Source organism: Ricinus communis, chromosome 10 (genome assembly GCF_019578655.1).
Source record: "Ricinus communis isolate WT05 ecotype wild-type chromosome 10, ASM1957865v1, whole genome shotgun sequence".
Taxonomy (NCBI): Eukaryota; Viridiplantae; Streptophyta; class Magnoliopsida; order Malpighiales; family Euphorbiaceae; genus Ricinus; species Ricinus communis.
This window is the reverse complement of record NC_063265.1, coordinates 7,863,393-7,884,795: the sequence shown is the minus strand read 5'-3', so window position 1 is coordinate 7,884,795 and position 21,403 is coordinate 7,863,393. Positions and strand designations below refer to the sequence as shown.

The following is a 21,403-nucleotide window of genomic DNA, read 5'->3' as shown; positions in this document are numbered from 1 at the left end:
TTCAATCAAAGATAGTGGACAATTCAAGTTTGGCATCGATTCCAGTTCAATTCAAATTGATTTTTTATAAAAAAAAAAAGTAATATGTTGTAAATTTTAAATTTATTTAATTATTTGATTAAATGTCGCGGTCTCTTTTTTTTAACTTAATATTAGAAAAAAAACATACTGATGATTTTAATTTAATTTTAAATTTAAATTATTTTATTTTATTATTTTAAATCAGAATCAAAACTAAAGTTCACTTAGGTTGAAATAACAATAGGATTTATACGGGCTGATTTTGAAATAATAAGATCTCTATTGGAAACCAAAATAAAATAATAGACCTAAGTGGCCTTCGGATGATAATCAAAGGGTCTATCTGGAACTTTTCTCTTTAATCTCCCCTTTCTTGTCATAGCTGGAAATTAATAATGGTAAAACTTAAAATTGGAATAGTTATAAAATAAACATTAATCAAATATGAAGTCCACATATTGGCGGTAGATCTTTTAGAACAAATTAATCATACCGTCATTATTATTATTTCGATTATAAAATTATATTTATAAATATAATTTAATTAATTTTTTAATATTTAATATTAATTTATTATAATTTTAAAAATAATAGTAAACTAATTATTTTTAAATTTTTTAATTTTTAAATATCTTTTCTTATTATTATACTAATAAAATATATATTATTCATATTATCTTTAAATTAATACTATCAATAAATTATTTTTTAAATATTTATTTATTAATTTTAATATTATATAAATACTATCAATATAATTGATATTTCTATTTTCTTAAAATTAGAAATTAATTTAATAATGAATATAATATTTAAAAATATTATTTTATATAATTAGAATTATTATTTAATTAGAAAACTAATTTATTAGGTAATATGATATTAAAATATAAATAATATGCTATCTTTTAGAATAATCATTATCAAATTAAAAAACTAATTTATTAGTAGTATGCTCTTTTTTAAGATTATAATGAATGTTTAATTAGAAACGTGACTTATTAATCAACAAAATAATAATAAAAATCATAAAATTACACGTAAGTTTGAATTCTATGTGTCCAAAATAGTACATATATCAAAATAAAAATTCTACATGTAGAAAATTAAGCACACATATCAAAAAAAATTTAGGTCTTATAAATTAATATATATATATATATTCCGGTTTTTTCAAAGAAATTTGTAGACATTATCTTTTATGATGGAAAATTATTGTTGCGTTAAATCTTTTATAATATTTTTCTGAAAATTTTACTTACTAAAGAAATTTAATAATATATTTTAAAAATATTATTTTAATTTATATCATTGTGAAATCACTTTTTATTTTATATTTTTTATACTTTTTAGAATTCCATTTAAAAACAATATTAGAATACCTAAAAAATATTCAAATTTTATTTATTCTAATTTTATTTATTCTAACTTCTAGTATTATAAATTTCTTTTTCAGAATTTCGTCCCAAAAATATACTTAAAGAACACTTAAATGATATTATTTTTAAATTGTACTATTGTAAAATCAGTTTTATTTTATATCTTTTTATTTTTTAAAAATTTCGTCAAAAAAAAATAATAAAAATATATCTATAAAATACTTAAAGAATATTATTTTGATTTGTATTACTGTAAAATCAATCAAATGAGGTAGATTTATTATTTTTATTTTACATTTTTATGTTTTGTATTTGTGAATTGAATAATTTTTAACATGTCTTTATAGCAACTAGTGTGTTTTAATGATATGAATATGTGTTTCATAAAAATATCATAATATATCAAATATATACTAAATGTAGTTAAAATATATAAAAATACAATTAAAATTAAATTATAAAGTCACTTGACAATAACAAAAATATAATACAAGAATATTATAGTGTAGTTTCGAAGACAATATCGTATAAATAAAGTTAATTATAAAAAAAAATTGTAAAAAAAAATTGATCATAGCAAAGAAAATTTGTCGTCGTTTTTCCGTATGTATATAAATGTCTATTTTTTAATGAGAACAAATTCACTTAGATAAGCCACTATTTATATATTATTTTAATCGTACACAATTTTTTTATTTTATTTAGTTGCTCAAATTATATAACATAACAAAATAGTTATATTTTTAGGTCATTTTAAATATATATATATATATATATATATATATATATATATATATATATATATATATATTTAAAATTTCTGTTTTGACATGTGTACTTATTTTTTACACATGGAATTCAAGTTTATGTGTAACTAGTCGTTTACTTGATTTTTTATATGTAAAATTTCTGTTTTGACATATGTACTTATTTTTTACACATGGAATTCAAGTTTATGTGTAACTAGTCGTTTACCATTATTATTATTATTTTAATTATAAAATTAAATTTACAGGATATAATTTAATAAAATTTTTAATATTTATAATATTTTAAAAAATAATAGCAAATTAACTTTTTTTTAAATATCCTTAATTTTTTAAAATTTTTGAATTTTATTAGTAAGATAATATAGAAATTATTTTAAAAATATTTGTTAATTAATCTTAGAATTATATAACTTAATATTATAATTGATATTATTATTTTTATGATTAAATTCATTATATAAATAAAAAATTAATTTATTATTAAATATAATATTAAAAATATTAATCTAATGTTAATTTCTCAAATTAGAATTATTATCTAATTAAAAAATTAATTTATTAGTTAATATTAATATTAAAATATAATTAATATACTACTTTTTAAAATATAATTAATATTATTATCTGATTAAGAAACTATTTATGTTAACATAATATTAAAATATAATTAATATGCTATCTTTTATAATAGAATCATTACTATTATTTGATTCGAAAACTATTTATTAGTTAATATTATATTAAAATATAATAAATATGTTATTTTTTAGAATTAAAATCAGTGTTTAACTAAAAAAAACTTATTAATCAATAAATAAAAATAAAAATCATAAAATTACACATAAATTTGAATTATACCTGTCAAATAATACACGTGTCAAAATAAAAGTCTTACATGTTAAAAATTAAACGCATGTATCAAAAAATATTTTAAGCCTCAGAAATTTATATATATTATACTTTTTTATTAATTTATTGATTACTAAATAACATTCATAATTAAATACTGATTTCAATCCTTAAAAAATAACATATTAATTATATTTAATATCAATAAATAATTTACTAATTAGATAATGAAACTAATTCTATCCTAAAAAAATAACATATTAATTATATTTTAATATTATATTAACTAATAAGTTAGTTTTGTAATTAGATAATAATTCTAATTTATTTTAAATTATATTTTTAATATTATATTCAATAGTAAATTAATTTTAGTCATATAATAAATTTTAAAATTTTAAAATAATGATATAATTAATACTATTAATTAATTTATAATATATTAAAATTAACTAATAAATATTCTTAAAATAATTTTATATAATTATATAATTCTAAGAAAATTTAACAAATATTTAAAAATAATTAATTTATTATTTTTAAAATATTATAAATTAATATTAAAAATTAAATTGTTTATTAAACTATATCCATCAACTCAACTTATAATCAAAATAATAACATAAAAGACTAGTTAATAATTAATTACAATTTTTCCTCTTTTTAATGAGCCGGTAAAGCTCATGTCAATATGATCTAATTGATTACAATCTTTAGAATGCAAAAAGATATATGATAATTAAAATATATCTTATAAATTTTATTTTTTAAATATTATAATTTTTTTATTTTTTTTATTTCTAAAAAAAAAGTCTTAATTCGCATTTTTTATTTTTATTTTTTTTACCATTTATTTTATTCACAAGTTACTGTCAACTTCTTCAACTTAATTTTTTTTATTTATTTTTATATTTATCAGAAATTTTTTTATGAATAAATAAATTTATTTTTATTTTTTCTATACTAGATTAGTTAAATTCAAATCAATATTTTTCTATTTAAAAAAAAATATTTTAAGAGACGTTTTATTTTCTTAAAATATTTTTTTTTATTTTTTAAATCATTCTTATGCATTTTGATATATTTATAAAAAATTATTACATATTTTAGAATAATTTTTTTTAAATATTATTTTTTCTATTATTTAAAGATATTTGTGTGTTTTTTAATATATATATATTCTTAATGATTTAATTAAAATTTTCATCGTTTATCTATATTATTATCTTTTTTATTTTTAACAATGTAAATTTATGTTTTTAATTTTTTTAAATATTTTATTTAAAAAATAATACTGAAATTTTTAATAATCATAAAGCACTAATTATAATAATATGCAGACACTCGTCTAATATTAAAAATATAATTATAACTAAATTGGTATATATACTGCATGGAGATAGCGTTGCATGCAAATAGATCTGTTTAATTTCCAACCCAAGTTGGATTAGGGTAGAATCGAAAATTGCATTACCCATAGACTCTTTTTTAAGTTTTCAAAATATTTTTTGATTGATTGCCGATTACTTATAAATTGGAAATATTTTTTTAATTTTATATTTAATTTAAATAAATAAATATTTATATATATTTTCTAAAATTAAGTTTCTCCATTCTAAATATATTAAGTTCTCATTTTATAGAAATTATAATGTATTTGTTGAGTTATTTCTCCATTTCAATATGCTATTCAAACAATCTGACTTATCAAAAGATTTATAAAGTTAATATGTAGTTTAATGCACTGAGTGTAATATATATCTTATAAACTTATAATCTATTAATTTCGGCAATTTAATTATAATAACTATTAAAAGTATATTCTTTTACATGTATTTTTTAATATATGAAATTTATCTCTACTTTTTATATTAAAATATACTTTTAAAAGTATATTTATCAATTTTTATTAATAAAATATTAATGAAATAAATTAAGGACAATAGCTTTGACATTAATTAAAATTGAAATTTAAGAAACCAATTAATTAATCGACAAAAAGTTAAAATATGAATGTGTGTATTTAATCTAGTTTTTTTTTTTTATATATAATAAAGTGAAAAAAATACTCTGAAAAGTTATGTCTATATATTTAAAAATTACTTTTAAAATGCTAAACTATGAAATTCAGATTGACAAGTTAAAAGGCAAATTCAGTTAGTAGATTAAATAATTATCACGTTCCATCCATACATACACGAAGAGTCATCCAGAAATTAACAAAGGGCTAAATTCCTTTATTAACTTTTTTAATCTATTGAAATCCGGATAAAGAATACTATAATCCAGAAAATCAAACATCTAGAAGAAATTGAATTTGAAGAGTCATCCGGCATCGTCAAAGTCCAAAACGTTGTATTATTAATTTTATTATATTAAACACGATACATTTTAAAATCAATTTAACTTATAATTAATCAAAGTTTAGGTAAATTAAAAGATTTCCACATACTTCATACACGAGTCTCGTGATTACTATTATATTTCGAGTCATTGCTCTCACTTTTACACATCAATTGAATTCGAAATCGTACGTGCAAGGAAATTCCTCTAATATGTCAAAATTGGTAATCTAGATTAGCGGTTAATTTTTATTTGGATTATTATAGTTTTGATATCTTAATAAGTAAATTAGGTATCTAATTCGTAATATAATTTTTTTATTTTATTTAGAGAGTACTATATTGTATAATTTATATTCATAAAGTACAATACATTATTGCTAATCATTAATAATTATTTATATACATATACTGTCAATTTATATTGATGTGGTACTTTAGTCTAATAATAATAATAATTGGTATTAATCTCTCAAACATTATAAATATAGAAAAACTTAAACTATTTTCTGTGAAATAAACAAGGTTTTAGTAAATATTTTTAAACAAATAAGCTCAGTTTCCACCATTATTTTTATTTTTCTTCTTAAAAGAAAAAAAAAATCAAACCTATTAAAAAGTAGAGGAGAAAGAAACAAAGAAAAAGAAAAAGAAAAAGAAATGTGTGTTAATTATTAGTGTTAAAAAAATTGTGAAATTCTTTAGTGGATTAATTTTGACTCTAAAAACTAATCCCACAGAGAAATAATGGAATCGAAACCTGCAGGTCAAGGGTTTGACCTATTTGGAACAACATTGAATGATCACACAGGCGTTCGCCGACGATCTTTGATAAATAAGACGTGTAAGCGGCTACGCGCTCCGACAGACACGGAGACAGCAGCTTCTGGAAGCAGAAGACTGTGATTGACCAAGAGACACGTGGAATCGAGTTCCTCCTCTTCTTGGGCCTAATCTTCTGCGCAGCGTTTTTAAGGCCCATTTTTAATCATTGTTTTTATACTAGTTTGAACCAAGCAGCCATGATGATAATACGGTACCTCATTTTCATATTCAGCAAATGCATTTATTTTTATTCAGGGATTATTTCTAAAATATTTATTGATAAAACAAATTGGAATACAGATAAAAAAAATTGATTATATAATGATTTAGTGAATAAAAAAATTTGATAAAACATCCCACTTATCTAAATTTCTCTTATAACATTTAATTTTCTGAAGAACTTTTATTTATAATAATTAAAAAAAAAATAGTTTTGATTATTCTTATCAATAGGAATCTATTATTCTATTTAAGTGTAAATAAAATTAAATAAGCATTAAACAATAGTAGATTAAATAAGTAAAAAAGATGAACTAAAGATAGATATCTGAAAATGAAAATACTGATTTTTTATGAATTTCAATAGTTGTGGGAATCTCTCCTCTTTTTTAATTAAAAAGAAATCTCTAATTGAAAACGTGAGGTTAATGTAGTTCTTCTCACTCGCTGAAATAGGCAAAGTCTATTTGCTTGATTCTAGTAAAATCTTCATAGGCAGGCAGCATAAATTGCATTGCATTGCATTATATTATATATATTAACACACCAAGTCATCCTCTTGGCAATGATACTTTTCTTGTTTTGAACTCATAATTCCTTCCCACATCAATCTCAATCTTCTGCTTCATTTTCCACAGCAAAAAAAGAAAAAGCTCAACTCAAATTTTTAAATTTTCTCATAAAATTGCATATTATTTATTAAGTCACTGATTTGATAATTAGGGTGGCTGTCTGCAAATGCACTTTGTAATAACCCAGTAAAGCGGGCAAATGAAGACCTGGACGTTCTAACTAGATTGTCTATTTTTCCCTTTTTTTTTGTTTTGTCCTCAGCTATTACAAATGCTGATTAAGGATTGCAAAGTCAAACTAATTTTTTCTTATTTTTATTCTTAAAAAGTATTGATATATGGGACAAAAAGGGTACTAAAATTCTTGCACGCAATCCTCAACATGTTACTTTCCATGCTTCCAGGAGCAGCCAAATGTTTTTTGCTCTCAAAGTGAATGCTAATTAATTACTCTCTATTTTGATATCATTTTGCTTCATTCTTGGTTTTTCTCTCCATAAAGTAAAGCATATTGAATATTTTGGTATATTTTCTTCTCCTTGATTATCATCACAGGAAGAAGTCAAACGATGATCATTGAACAATTAATTTTAGATTCTGAAATTTCCTTATATATATGTAGGTTTTTAGTTATACATTTAAAAACAATTGAATTCTGCTGTGTTCTAAAGAATGATGGACTCGGAAAAAGGAACTAGGAGATAAACAAGGAGCTTGAAAAGTTTTAATCATATATTGCAACAGTTCTTTTTCTGTTTTTCACAGCAACAGCAAATACTGGATATCTGAAGACGACCCAGTAAAATAGGTAGAAGAAGGAAGTATTTAATTTAAACACAAATAAGACTTCCTAACCGCGTTGCTAGAGTGGTCTTCATAAGCAGCCCCAACAAGTCTCCAGTCCTCATGGAAAATAAATCATTCTTAATTTCCTGTCTGAATTTTTGCACTGACCTAATTATACCTTATTGTACTTTATATATATATATATATATATATATATATATATATATATATATAAGGAGATCCTACTTTTCATAGAAGAAGATTACATCCCATAATAATTAGCTAGTAGAATGAAAAACTGAAGAGAAACTAGTACGGGATAATAGAAAATGTTGTATGCTTTCGGGCAAATAAACTCTTTACATGGAAGGTTGAATTTTCATAATTACATTTCTTTTCGCTATTTTTTAATTAAAATAAAATATAAAATATTATTTTAATTGATTTGGTATATTTATTCACATCATATTTGATTGAAATTTAAAAAATTTATTTACAAATATAAAATTTATGTATTTTGATTAAAATAAAAATAATTTATAAATTTACATTATTAAATTTATAAAATTAGTTATAGCTAAATTAAAATATAACAAAATAGATAGTAAATCAATATATTTCATAATATTAATTTTTTTTTAAATTTAATATTTTTATTTTTTTCTCATATATTTTTTTAAATAAAATAAATTCTTTCAACTAAATATAGTGTTAGACAAATTTCAGTTTTTATAAATAATTATTATCTAAAGATTAGAATGTGATACTTTGAGGAGCACTTTTTTTTCTTTTTTTTTTTTAAATTCATTAGAAGTTTAATTATTAGAAATTTTTTATTTATATGTGGTGTATATTCTACTTATATGCTAAATTAATAGATAATTGGCGAATATTTAATTATTTAAATATAAAATATATATCAATTATCTAATATTAAAATATAAAATACTCATAGATATATATCACTCTCCTATTAGAGGTGTATATATTGAATCCAAATAATTTTTTTTTAACTACTAGGCTCTTGTTGTATATATTATAAACTTTTTTTTATCAAAATTGAATGGATGATGATGGAAAGTCTCAAAATTAAAATCTCACTAGTTTTAATAAACAAGAACGCAATCAAACAATTGAAAATTTCAAAATACATTATTATGTTAAATTACATGCTAATTTAGATTAAATTTCTATTAGAGTTATTTTGTGTATTATCAGAGTTGGGTATTTTTAAATTTGTGCACTCAATAACTTAGAAATGCAGGTATTTAAATATAAAATATAATATTTATCGTCACTGAAGAAGAAAGAAAGAAAAAAAAAAAAAGAAGGTCAAGCTGAAACCAGTAGTTGGGCAGTATGTATTTATAGGCATGTAGTTTCCTACAAACGAGAGACCCCCGGATCACCCCACCCGCTAAACCACCCCAAGAGAGCAAGAATTAAACGCACAAAACCCAAAGCAGACGCTCTTTTAAAGAAAAAATGGAGGTGGAGAAGAAAGCAGAGGAAACAGCTCTAAATTCAACAAAAGACACCGAAGCTCAAACACAGCCCAAAACTAAAAGCAAACACAGGCGCAGAAACATCTGTCTTGCAATAACTGCTTCCGTCATCGTCCTCATCGTCGTGATAGCTGTGATCTTAGCATTCACAGTCTTCAAAGCCAAAGAACCCACCACCACAATCGACTCAATCTCTCTAGAAAATCTCAAAGTAGATTTGGACGCTGCGAGAATGGGTGTCGACCTGAATATGACTATGGACGTTGATCTCACCGTCACCAACCCAAACAAAGTAGGCCTAAAGTACAAGAATGGTTCAGCTTTGCTGAATTATAGAGGTGAACTTGTTGGTGAAGTCCCGATTCCTGCAGGAAAGATGGGCGCCGACGAGACCAGACCCATGAATGTTACTGTTACTGTCATGGCGGATCGGTTATTGTCTAATCCTCAGCTTTTTTCTGATGTGATGTCCGGATTGTTGAACGTGAGTACTTTAATTAAACTTTCTGGCAAAGTTGCGATTTTTAATATTTTCAAAATCAGTGTGGATACAACTACTACATGCGATGTTTCTGTCTTTATTGCAAATGCTACTATTGCAGATCAGAAGTGCAAGTACAAGGCAAAAATTTAGACAACCTCTGTATTTGTTTCAAGATATTTAGTCTTTTTGTCTAGTGTACTAATTCTACTTGCAGAATATGTTCTTGTTCTTTGTTGGCTGGTTGGGATAATTATGTTATTATTACGGAGGAGTTACACACGATTGTACGATTCTATACTTCGCCCGTTTTGGGGGTTTTCTGTTTTGATCTTTACTGTTTGATTGCCCAGATACAGACAGAATTCTTGATTCTGCTTTGTGATTATGCCAATTCTTGAATTTGAATGCACTTCTTTCGCAATCAAACCATATGCTTGTTTTCTATATGAAGCCATTTTTATGAAATTGAACTTGTGTGTTGGTCGTCCATGAGCTTGTCATATGAATATTGTGTTCCATCTCCAGGGAATTACTATTGCAAAATTTGATTCTATTCATTTAAGGAATCATAGAAAGGACAATGATTGAATAATTTATTCTCAAAACTTCACACAAATTGTGGCCAACTTATGGTGTCTTTTGTCATGAAACTTGGTTAACATGTGATGTTCTGTTAATCAGGCTTTCCCCTAACTGGGAGGAAATGATAAGGAACTTGAAGCTCTCTCTTCTTTTGATTAGGTCAAAAAAAATAAAATTTCCATGTCAAAGGAACTGGAGCTTCGCCTTTTATTGACAAAATTGAACACTTGCATCGAGTCCAGGATTAATTAAGACTTCCATGTGCATAATTCGAAGATTAAAAGAAATCCCATTATCACCCATTAAAATATATGAAAGCTCCCAACATGTGAAAGTTCACAAGGAATTGCTTGAGCGGTAGTACACGTCGAGAATAACGATAATATCTTTGATTGCATTTGCATAGTAACAAACTGCTGGCCCACGTGCAGCAGTTGAACTCTGCTAAATAAAACCCTTCCCCCACCTTAACAACAGCTGCAAGCTCCACAATTTAAACTAAAGGCCCGTACTACTGTGCCATTAAGATAACATGCCCAAATCCCTCTCTTTCGGCTCCGAAAGAAAAGGAAAATCAATCACAAAATTTAAAATCAATCTCTAGATTTTTAACTTTCTCTAAAATTTAGTTCTAATAAAGGTGTTTGGTTTAGAGATTTAATACAACTATAGTTGTTTCTCATTGAACAATTATATTGAAACATTTGATAAAAACTTAAAAAACAACAGCTGATAGTTGATTTATTTTTAATCAGCTCTATTTTAGAATTTTTTCTTACCAGTTGATAGCTAATTTGATTTTTATTTATTTGAACATTATTATCCTCGTTAAGACTTATTAATAATAACTTACTTTAAATTGATCTCATGTAATTAAATTTTTTTATATTTTAAAATAAATAATTATTGTTTTTAAATTATTCTTAATAGTTATATAATTATAATATTTAAAATTATGGTATTTGAAATTAGAATTTTTATTAGTAGAATTTAATTTTAGATTTCTACTTTTAAAATAATTTTTATAAATATTTTAATAATAAATAAAATTAAGATAAAAATATATTAACTATATATTTTTTAATTATTATAAGTTATTTTTATTAATTTATATGATTAAATATAATATAATATAATAAAATATACTTAATAATAAATTTTATCATTTAACATACTAATAGTAACCGCTAATAAAATTATAGTAAACAGTTTAATTTATCAATCACCAGCTGCATAAATCAGCTGAACCAAATAAGCCGGTAATAACTCTGTTTAATTTTCTACAGGTAAGAATTTTGTCATAAAACAAGAAAAGAGATGAAGGGGATCGTTTGATAATGGGAAGTGGTAGTAACCTGCAGAAGTGTCCACACTAATCGTAGGACAAATTTTGACAATTTTTAGTTTTGTTTGCTTGTGTGTGAATGTCACATACGCACCGCAGGTGCAGTGTTCCTTGAATTAGCAACGAAATGTGTATTTTCTTTGAATATACAGCTTCAGCCATTAAATTCTCATTTAATAGGATAATTAAAAGGTATGCTACTATATGCATAGTGCATGTATCCCACGTAGAACAATTCTTTTGGAAATATTAAATTTTACCCACCTCATCTTCGTCAACTAGAACACGTATTCAATAAATAATACTTGGCAAATCAAGTTTATTTGATTGTCTCCTCAGGTTGATCTCTTTTTACTTATCAGTAGTATTAAATAGAGTTACATCTAATTCTAGATATTTCTTTTTTAATGCTAAATCTATAACTCTTGTCCAACTGACATAACATATTATATTTTTATAAAATTATAATAAATATATTATATACCACGTCATATTGATAAAATTTGATACAAATAGTGATAGGTTGTGTAACATTACTCTTTTAAATAGAGCTACTGACAGATAAAATTCTAATTCAAAATCTCTCAGATTTTTAATAAGTAAAAATATTAATTAAATGGTTTATAAAGTTAATTAAGTGTTCATTAAGGTAAAAATAATTGTAAGAATAATGGCTGGATTAGTAAATGGAATTCAAATCGAGATCCGACGAGGAAAGTGATATTTGATTTCAGTCTGCGGGAATTAATAGGGTTGATTTTGTTTCAAATATAAGCCAGTAAGTAAGCATCTTTTGCGGCAACAACAGGTAGACATTAGGCTGAATATAACCATCATTATTAAAGCCATCCAACCCCCAACAGCTCACCTGACCAATCTTCTTTAAACACTCCACTATTAATCAGTTACCTCATCTCTCTCAATCTCCGAATTTATGGCTTCTTTTCACCTCTCACAATCTTTACATGATCGCATAATTGTATGTTACTATAGCTTTTCTCTTCTCTATTTCTAATCCTCCTACCTCGCAACCCACAACCCACAACACCATAAAGATCGTTTCCGTATTCTCAATGACGGAAACTAACGATCAACTTCCAAGCAAACGTCAGAGACGCCGCCGGTGCTGTTTCATCGTTGGCGGAGTGGCTCTTTTCTTGGTGCTGTTGCTATTTATAATCATTCTCATCTTAGTATTGACGGTCTTTAAGGCTAAAGAACCCAAGGTTGATCTTGTGTCAGCCACACTAGATGGCATCTCTCCTCGCATCTCGTTCCCAGTAATCAATATTCAACTCAACATCTCGCTTAATCTCAATCTTCTGGTACACAACCGAAATTATGCCAGCTTCAAGCATGGTGCTGGCAAGACTTCCCTTCTGTATCAAGATAAGCAGATAGGAGAAGCGGATCTGTATCCGGGTGTTATACCTTCTAGAGGATCAGCACCGCTTGCTTGCCGGCTTACTATTGAGGTGGATGAACTAGCATCTGACATGACAGAGTTAATCCAGGATGTGTTGGCAGGACAGCTTGTTATGGAAACACGGACAAGCATTCCAGGCAGGGTTACATTCTTGGGGATAATAAAAAAGCATGCCGTAGCTACTTCTGCATGCAGATTCACGATTGCTTTTCCTGCAATGAAGATTCAAAACCAGGAGTGCAGGAGCAAGACAAAGTTATAAGAATATGGTTTTTGAATGAAAGCATCAACACAAGGCGTATGGCTTCAGTGTTGCCCCCACGAGTGCTTGAATATTTTATTTAGTGGCGTAGACTGGAGACTCTCTTAGATATGTTTTATTGTAATGTTTAATGCCCCTTAACTACTCTCAAGGGAGTAGGGTTGAGACTGTTTTTTGTAAATCTGCAAACATAATCTTTCTTGATTCTTCTCCACAGTTGGGCAAAACCTCAAATTTCAAATAAACTTTGAACCCATAATATCTATGGCCAGATCGATCCCATAGGCAACATTTAAAAGATATTACACATCGCATAATTCAGCTCACTTTTCACACTCAAAACTTGGTAATGGGGTGCATAACAAGTCTCACACCCTGTAAGTGTTTTTTCTTGTTAAGTTATTTTCATCTTTCCTCGTCAGGCACTTGATTTACTGACAATGCAAACAAGCAGATGTTGGAGCACAAAGTGCCAAGTCGGAGAACCTTATCTTCATCAATTGAGCTGCTTAATAGCGAGTATGCATATAGGGTATAACAACAAAAAAAATATTATTAAAGTGTACAACATTCTGCAGTACTTTTTTCCTGTTTAAGCTTTTTGATAAATTAAATACAAATACAGAATCTTGTCCCTGACGGAATGGTACAGATAATATCAAAATCAACAACAGAGATAAAGACATGGAAAAACTGGACATTTAGATTAGCTAATGGAGTGGTCTTATTCGTACATAAGGTTCTAAGTAGTAGCAAAGTAAGGCGGTACTTTTGCTGCACAATGAAAAGTTCTGCGATGCAGTTGGATACAAAGATGTGCTTTACTCATTAAGAACTTGAAGATACAGAGAAAGAAAGCTTCTACAAAAGTTGATAGAATAGAGTACCCTGTTCGCTTGGACATAACAACTCCTTTATCAACCAATTTATCGATGATCTTCACATCCACCTATTTCTTCATTCTCTTCATCAATTAATGGACAAACAGCTAGCTACTTTGGTCACCAAATTCAGTCAACATTTGGCTCAAACATAATGACACCAGATGTAGAAGCGAAGATTTCATGTTTATGAATGTACAGACTAACAGAATGCGTAACACAACATGCACATAAAAAGAACACTTATAGCAGTCTAAAAAAGGAACATTTGCAAATTTTCAAAGATGCCATAGCGTCAGTAATTCCTATACAAGTTACCACTACATTGATCTTGGTCAGACAGCTAAAATTTCCTGTCAAAATAAATCTGTAAGAACCACAAGTTAAACTTATGAGGCACAGTAGTTAGAGCTTCAAAATAATATATAATGCCAGCTTGCAGAATTAGTCATCAGCGCAGTGTCATAATTGCAACAGAGCAAAATAATCATACAAGTCCTTGCTGTTAGAATTCAAGCTTCCTGCATAATCCCAAATCGATAATCCTTGATTTACCTGTTGGTTTCATAGGAGCACCAGGGCAAGCATCAGCAACTCCAGTTAATCGTGGAGCTGAAGAAGGCGTCAAACAACTATCCGAATCTAATTCCATTTTTGATAGTTCAGCAAGAGAACACTCAGTTTGCTTAGAGACAATAGCCTCTAAGAGATTCTCATATACTGACTCAAACATCTGCTCATCCGAAATAGACTCCACACAATCACCAGCACATTCATCACCCAAACCTTTGAAGGAAGAACTGAAATTAAGCCGTCTAGCAACACTGCTCCTCGCTTCATCAGAGTATTTCTTGCACTGGGGAGCCCAGGCCTTGTCTTCAGGACCAGGAGCAAACGGATCAAAAACGCCATCCTTTGGCGTTCTGGGGCTACTAGAGCTATCAATATTGGTGAGTGGGTCTTGATTTTGGTTGGTATTAGAATCAAAGATTAGTGCTTTAGGGACTTTTTTCACTACGGTGAGTGGAGAACTAAGATCCAAAGAAAAATCCCCATTCTCTTTATTTGCAGGAGTTATAGGCCCGAGAGATTGCTCAGTTTCTGGCTTATTAGCACAAGATTCATCTAAACAATCAGTCCATTTTTTGGAAAAATCTTGATTTCTCCCTGTTTCTTCCGTACATTTTTCAAAACCCAATTGACCCATAATCAGAACAATAACAACAACAACAACAACAACAACAATTGGTGATATCGATGAAATTAACTTCCTGCAAAAACAAAACAAAAATGAAACTTTGCTCTAACCTAGAAAATCCCAAATCCTAATCAAACCCTAATACACCAAGCAGAAGACAAGAAACTAAAAAACTCGCAATGCGGATGGCAAAGAAATCACAAAGAAGATGAAAAAGAGCGTGTTAAGTGTACCTGAGGTTAGAGGTGAAGATAATGGATAGTGGTAAAGATTGAAGAAAGCAGTAGCAGCAGCAGCAGAGGGGGTTGGGGCGGCGGAGGGCGGCGGCGGCAATGGAGGGAAAGGGAGGGGGTAAAGTTGTTTTCTTTTTGTCTGGAGAGAGAGAAAGTGTGGGTGAAAATGGGCTAAACGGCAGCGTGTATGGAAAATGAACCAGTTGTTGAAAAACGCGAACTGAGAAAATTAGGGCTTTTGCAACTGGGGGAAAGTGGATGTCACATGATGTGGGTACGAACGTGATCTATCAGATGCCAGTCCCAGAGGCAGAGTTCGTATGGGCGCGTCTCTGTCACCTTCTGCGACCCTCAATTATTATTATGGGCGCGTTCGTGTCACCTGCGGCTCTCTTTCTTTAACGGGTAAGATTTTCTAAACACCTTTAACATGGTTCAGTTCCAGTCACAACTCACACGTCGGTACAGTTGGAGTCGAATTTTCTTCTTTTCTTTTTTCCTTTTTGCAAAAAGATAAATTACTCAACTAACTTTCTTATTTATAAAAAGTTGAAAATTATTCTGATTCCAGCCTTCGAATACGTGTCTTAAATTTAAATGTCAATATTTTAGTTACACGTATAATTATCTTTTGGGAAAAGTTTATTTTACAAAATAATTATTTATATGATAAAAAATATTTTAAAAATAATTCAATATCGATTTTATATTTTATTTTAGACTGATTGTTTTCTGCATAACTATTAATGGGTTTATTTTTTAATTTTTTAATTTTCACTAATAAATTTTTTATTATTGAAAGATAAAGAACATTGGCTCAGGTAACATTCACAGACGAAATACTGTCGTCAGGGTGACATGGTCGGAGAACATGGGCTACTAGAAGAGCATTACGGCATTGATGGAATGGAAGTAGTCTGGTCTGGTGGACTGTGGCTGGCTTAATTAAAGGTCAGATAATTGGCTTCAATAACTGCCTCCCCACGATGCCTCAATTAGCCATATAAAAATTAAATATTTTGAAAAATGAAACATGTTTATAATCAGCCTGCCAACCATGAACATTTCTTTCTTTCCTTCTTGCTAATTAATTCCATTTTACAATTTCATCCAGCAATGCATCTTATACAGTTTTAAATTATATTTCATGCAACCATTTATACCATTTTTCAAATTAATACCCCATATAGAATGAGATGTCAGAATTTGAATTATATTTACTCTTTTTCTTTTTTATTAACGTTGCACTGTGAATGATCAATCTACCCATATGGAATTACTTTTTTTTTTTTTTTTAAATTTAATTTTCCATTAACTTTGATATACTCTTTTAGGAGATGAACTATTCGACAGCTAAAATAATTATTCCCTAAACACAATTTTCGTGCTCAATTTCATTAGGAAAAACAAAACGGGCTGACAAAGTAAGGCAAGTTGTCTTTTTTTTCTTTATAGAAATCGAGACTTCAGTTTCCAATACTATATATATATATAATAGGTTGTTGATTGATAAAATATAATATGTTGTAAATTCTTTTATTTAATAATTATATATTTTATTATTTCACTTGTTTTTGTAATACTTTCATGTTTTTTCATTTAATTAATATTTCCTTCAAAGATTTAAAATAACATGACCAAAAGAATCTAGACTTGTCATCTGAATTATATTGCATATCATAATGTGAATGTCCGAGGGACCATTCTATGTTAAGATTCTCTCCAATCACTATAGTTTCAATGATTTAATAGGAATGAAAAATTATGTTGCAATAGCACATGCTTATGTAACCTATAATGTGAACTCTAATAAAAGAGTAGTCAATGTAGTAATTTAACCTTATTCTTCTTACATGTTTATTTAATTTATTTTATAGATAATATATATAAACTGAAATTAATACGAATGGATTGTGAAGAGATTCAAACAATCTCTCCAATTCCTATCAAGAGACTAGTTTTTGCTTTTGAAATAAAATTGTTTTATGTTGGATATGAAATATATTTTACTTATATATAAAAAGAATTTTCCTAATTTAGAAGGAAGGAGGGAGCGAGTGGCCACTCACATTTCGGTACATGCATTATACGCAAGTGAAGGAATAGGAATTGAAATTGCCTGGCAAACATAAGGAAGTATGTAAGAAGAGGTCATATGAATGGTGGATGGCTGGTCAAACCTTCTTAATTAAACCGATAAACGCGCTTTATCCCGTATAATATAGCTACTCCTTTCTTACTTCCACAATCACAATAACGTATAATACTTCCAAACTCCATTTCCCTCTTCTTCTTCTTCTTTCCTATCCAGAATCCGTTCGCTTTTTAGCGGCATTTATCTTTTTTAAAAAGAAAATCAATTTAGCTGCTGCTAATACTTGGGGAAAGAAGAAAAACAGGCCATGGAAGTAGAACCAGCAGCAGCCTCTACAGGAACCAGGCCGACCCTTTCAAGAAAAGCATCCACCGCCTCCTCCTTCCGCCTCCGCAGCCCCAGCCTCAACTCTCTCCGTCTCCGCCGCATTTTCGATCTCTTCGACAAGAATGGCGACGGCATGATAACTGTTCAAGACCTCAGCCAAGCGCTTAGCCTTTTAGGGCTCGAAGCTGATTTCTCAGAACTTGAATCCACCATCAGGTCTCATATCAGACCCGGCAACGACGGGCTTGCGTTTGAGGATTTCTTTTCGCTTCATCAGTCGTTGGACGAGGCATTCTTTAGCTACGACGATGAGGAGGTGGAGGCTAACGGAGTCGATGCTGTGACCCAGGAAGAGTCTGATCTAACGGAGGCTTTTAAGGTGTTTGATGAAGATGGCGATGGTTACATTTCTGCTCATGAGCTTCAGGTTGTGTTGAGGAAACTCGGCATGCCTGAAGCTAAAGAGATTGAAAGGGTTCAACAGATGATCTGTTCCGTCGATCGCAATCACGATGGCCGCGTCGATTTCTTCGAGTTTAAAGATATGATGCGGAGTGTTCTTGTTCGCAGCTCTTGATTTTCGATTAGATGTTTTCTCACTCTCATTTCTTATATATTTGATGTTTTCATTTTGGTAAATTTGGTCTTTTCGTTTGGTAGTTAAATGGTATGGTGGTGATATTCAGGTTTTTGTACACAGATTATAATATTGAAAAGACCATTTGAATTGTATAAGATGATCAATGGGGCAAATTTTCTTTCCATTTTCTTCATTATTGGCTCATCCCGATCGAAATTCCCCAAATCATTTTTTTTTCTTTTGTTAATCTTGAAATTTATCTTCGTGATCTTTTCTTTTCCTACTTGGCAGTTTGGCTTATGGTATAATTATTCAACGGTTGAGGTGATTAATTTGGACTTAAATGCCTAATAAATTTCTAGGTAGGGTAAGTTTACCAGAAAATTAGTTATACGTTCATATATAATATTATTATTAGATATGATATTTATATTGGTTAGATTTATGCTAAAAATATTTTTTTTATTAATTTAATATTTTAATTATATTATTAAATATAATTGAAAGAACAAATTCTATATTTAAAAAATATATTTATATATTTTATAAGAAATAATATTTATTTACTTATAGTTTATGACAGATTATAGAGCAGAGAGACTTAAATCCGTATCCATCCCGTCGGTAGCAGCAGGTATAGGTATTCTGGGCTCAGTTCAGATCAGATTATAGATTTACTCAAGGGTAGGGGCAAATTACCATCTCTAATTTCACCAGTAAAGTAACAAAGCAAACATAGCAGAGGAAAGGGTATTAATTGGATGGACGTACTCTCGTCAGAAATTGATTATATATTTCCAGCTAAATCAACTTTTGCATTGCACTAATCCGTTTTCCCAGTAGCTCCCGGATATATTATTTGTCTTTTCATCATTTGCATACTGTGCTTGCTGTTATTCTTATTTTAATTTTAAATATTTTCTTAATTCGAAAAGTTTTATACTTCTTTTTGTTAAAACTAATTTATATGAATTAAATAATTATATAGAAAAAGATAATAATTTATAAGCTCCTGAACTTTTTGGTCAAAGCTTAATTAAACTTAAACTTTAAACTAGAGTCTAATTATTAATTAAATTTTATATTTTATATTTTTTAATAATTTTATTTTGATTATTTTAAAATTTTAGAATAAATATTATAATTTTTAATTTATTTTTTAAAAATATTCTTTAATAATAATTTCTAAAACTATAATAATAAAGTATTATAGCAAGTTAATTTTATTTATTTAAATAAAATTAATAAATATAATTTAATTAAATTTCTGCAAGTCAATGTGGACACTAAAAAGCTCGGCTCACCTCATTTGCATCTCCAATTTTGATGGCTTTCTCTTCTTAGTTTCAGACAATATCTTCTATTATCTTTCGTATGTGACTTGCTCTCACTTTTAATTACTTTAACTTTATATTCTTTATCAAGTCTATCTAAACCCGTTTAGACATGTATTATTAACGCCGTTTAGACATGTATCATTGACGCCGTGACGTATAAACATGTCTTTTACTTTTTCTATAAGAAATCCAATCTCATAAAGTTTAAAATACACCGTGCTGAGTTTCAAATTAAACAAAAATAGAAAAAAGATAGAAATGATTCTTCTTTCAGTCTTCAGTAAACAAGAAAAAAAATAATTGATTGAAGCGTTGGGGAGGATATTAATGCAGAGAAAAAGAGGAGAAATTCAAGTGCTTTTCGATATTACAAAACCCACTTTCTTCACTATCATCGTTTGTAGACAGCAAATTAGAATTTGCAGCTGTCAGATCTCTCTCTCTCTCTCTCTCTCTCTCTCTCTCTCTCTCTTATCTTGCCCTTTCCTTTTTATAATTTAACCAAAACAAAACCTAAGACCCAAACCCAATCCATTCATTCGTTGTCAACAAACATACCGAAGTAATAACAGCAACAACAGCTCCATATCTATCATTTTCTTTGTCTCTTACCCTAGCTTTTAATTGGATTGAACAGAAGAATAGACAGAAACCGTGTTTCTATGTTCTTTTTTTTTTTTTTTTTGTAATTTGAAGCTCAAGACAGTGTGTTTTAAGCTTGATGAGGTTAGATTCTATGTACAATAAAAAGAGATATGTTTATACATCACGTTGTGGTTTGAGGGCAGATGGTTCTTGAGATTTTGGGTCCTAAAGAAGGATTAGAGTTGCGGTTTCCGGTTTTCTACGGTGGTTGTGCTTAGAAGAAAGAAGAAGGTCACATCTGGATACAAGGTTTCAAGTTCCAAACCAGTTTATACTTTTCTAGTATTTATAGCCCTCAAAACCAATTTGGCATTGAGCTTTCAGCCTAGTATGTTGGACTTACGGGGTTACATCCTTTAGTTTTAAGCTATTAAATTATAAATTGTCTTGGGCCTTGTAATGCAGGTTTGTATGATAAAAAATAGAGAAAATAATAAAAATATTTATAACATTTTTTTATAAAATATATAATGTAATTTTTTTTATGGTATAAAAATATCAAAAATATACTTTTTTTTTTCTTAAAAATACAGTTTCGGTTTTCTTTTTATTTTTTGATAAAAAAATAGAAATAACTATATACCGTATTTTAAAAAATTAAAAAAAAAACAGTATTTAAAGGAATTATCGAGTAAAAATAATATTTTTGCTGTTGATTTTAAGATGTTTTTAAGAACTCATAAGAAAATAGAAAAAATATTAATTTGAAGCGGTACGTAAAAGCCAGGATTTCATAGTTT

General features: G+C 27.7%; 4 protein-coding genes across 4 annotated transcripts; 3 read left to right on the top strand and 1 right to left on the bottom strand.

Annotated features, from left to right (window-relative positions):
- The first annotated feature begins 9,026 nt into the window (after positions 1-9,026).
- LOC8271693 lies at positions 9,027-10,239 on the top strand. The gene has a single exon (XM_002531776.4). The coding sequence runs from the start codon at positions 9,249-9,251 to the stop codon at positions 9,900-9,902; it is 654 nt and encodes a 217-aa protein (XP_002531822.1). The 5' UTR covers positions 9,027-9,248; the 3' UTR covers positions 9,903-10,239.
- Positions 10,240-12,485: 2,246 nt separating this feature from the next.
- LOC8271692 lies at positions 12,486-13,581 on the top strand. Its single transcript, XM_002531775.4, has one exon. It carries the CDS (start codon positions 12,753-12,755, stop codon positions 13,365-13,367), a length of 615 nt encoding a protein of 204 aa, XP_002531821.2. The 5' UTR covers positions 12,486-12,752; the 3' UTR covers positions 13,368-13,581.
- Positions 13,582-13,895: 314 nt separating this feature from the next.
- On the bottom strand, positions 13,896-15,952 carry LOC8271691 (cyclin-dependent protein kinase inhibitor SMR11). The gene is made up of 2 exons (XM_048380315.1): positions 15,680-15,952; positions 13,896-15,519 (listed from the first exon to the last, which is right to left on the bottom strand). The coding sequence occupies exon 2, from the start codon at positions 15,453-15,455 to the stop codon at positions 14,754-14,756; it is 702 nt and encodes a 233-aa protein (XP_048236272.1). The 5' UTR covers positions 15,456-15,519; positions 15,680-15,952; the 3' UTR covers positions 13,896-14,753.
- Positions 15,953-17,910: 1,958 nt separating this feature from the next.
- LOC8271690 (calcium-binding allergen Bet v 3) lies at positions 17,911-18,874 on the top strand. Its single transcript, XM_002531773.4, has one exon. It carries the CDS (start codon positions 18,082-18,084, stop codon positions 18,676-18,678), a length of 597 nt encoding a protein of 198 aa, XP_002531819.2. The 5' UTR covers positions 17,911-18,081; the 3' UTR covers positions 18,679-18,874.
- The last annotated feature ends 2,529 nt before the right edge of the window (positions 18,875-21,403 follow it).

Coding starts and splice junctions, on each gene's coding strand:
- LOC8271692 (XM_002531775.4), top strand. CDS start 12,753: ATGACGGAAACTAACGATCAACTTCCAAGCAAACGTCAGAGACGCCGC.
- LOC8271693 (XM_002531776.4), top strand. CDS start 9,249: ATGGAGGTGGAGAAGAAAGCAGAGGAAACAGCTCTAAATTCAACAAAA.
- LOC8271690 (XM_002531773.4), top strand. CDS start 18,082: ATGGAAGTAGAACCAGCAGCAGCCTCTACAGGAACCAGGCCGACCCTT.
- LOC8271691 (XM_048380315.1), bottom strand. CDS start 15,455: ATGGGTCAATTGGGTTTTGAAAAATGTACGGAAGAAACAGGGAGAAAT.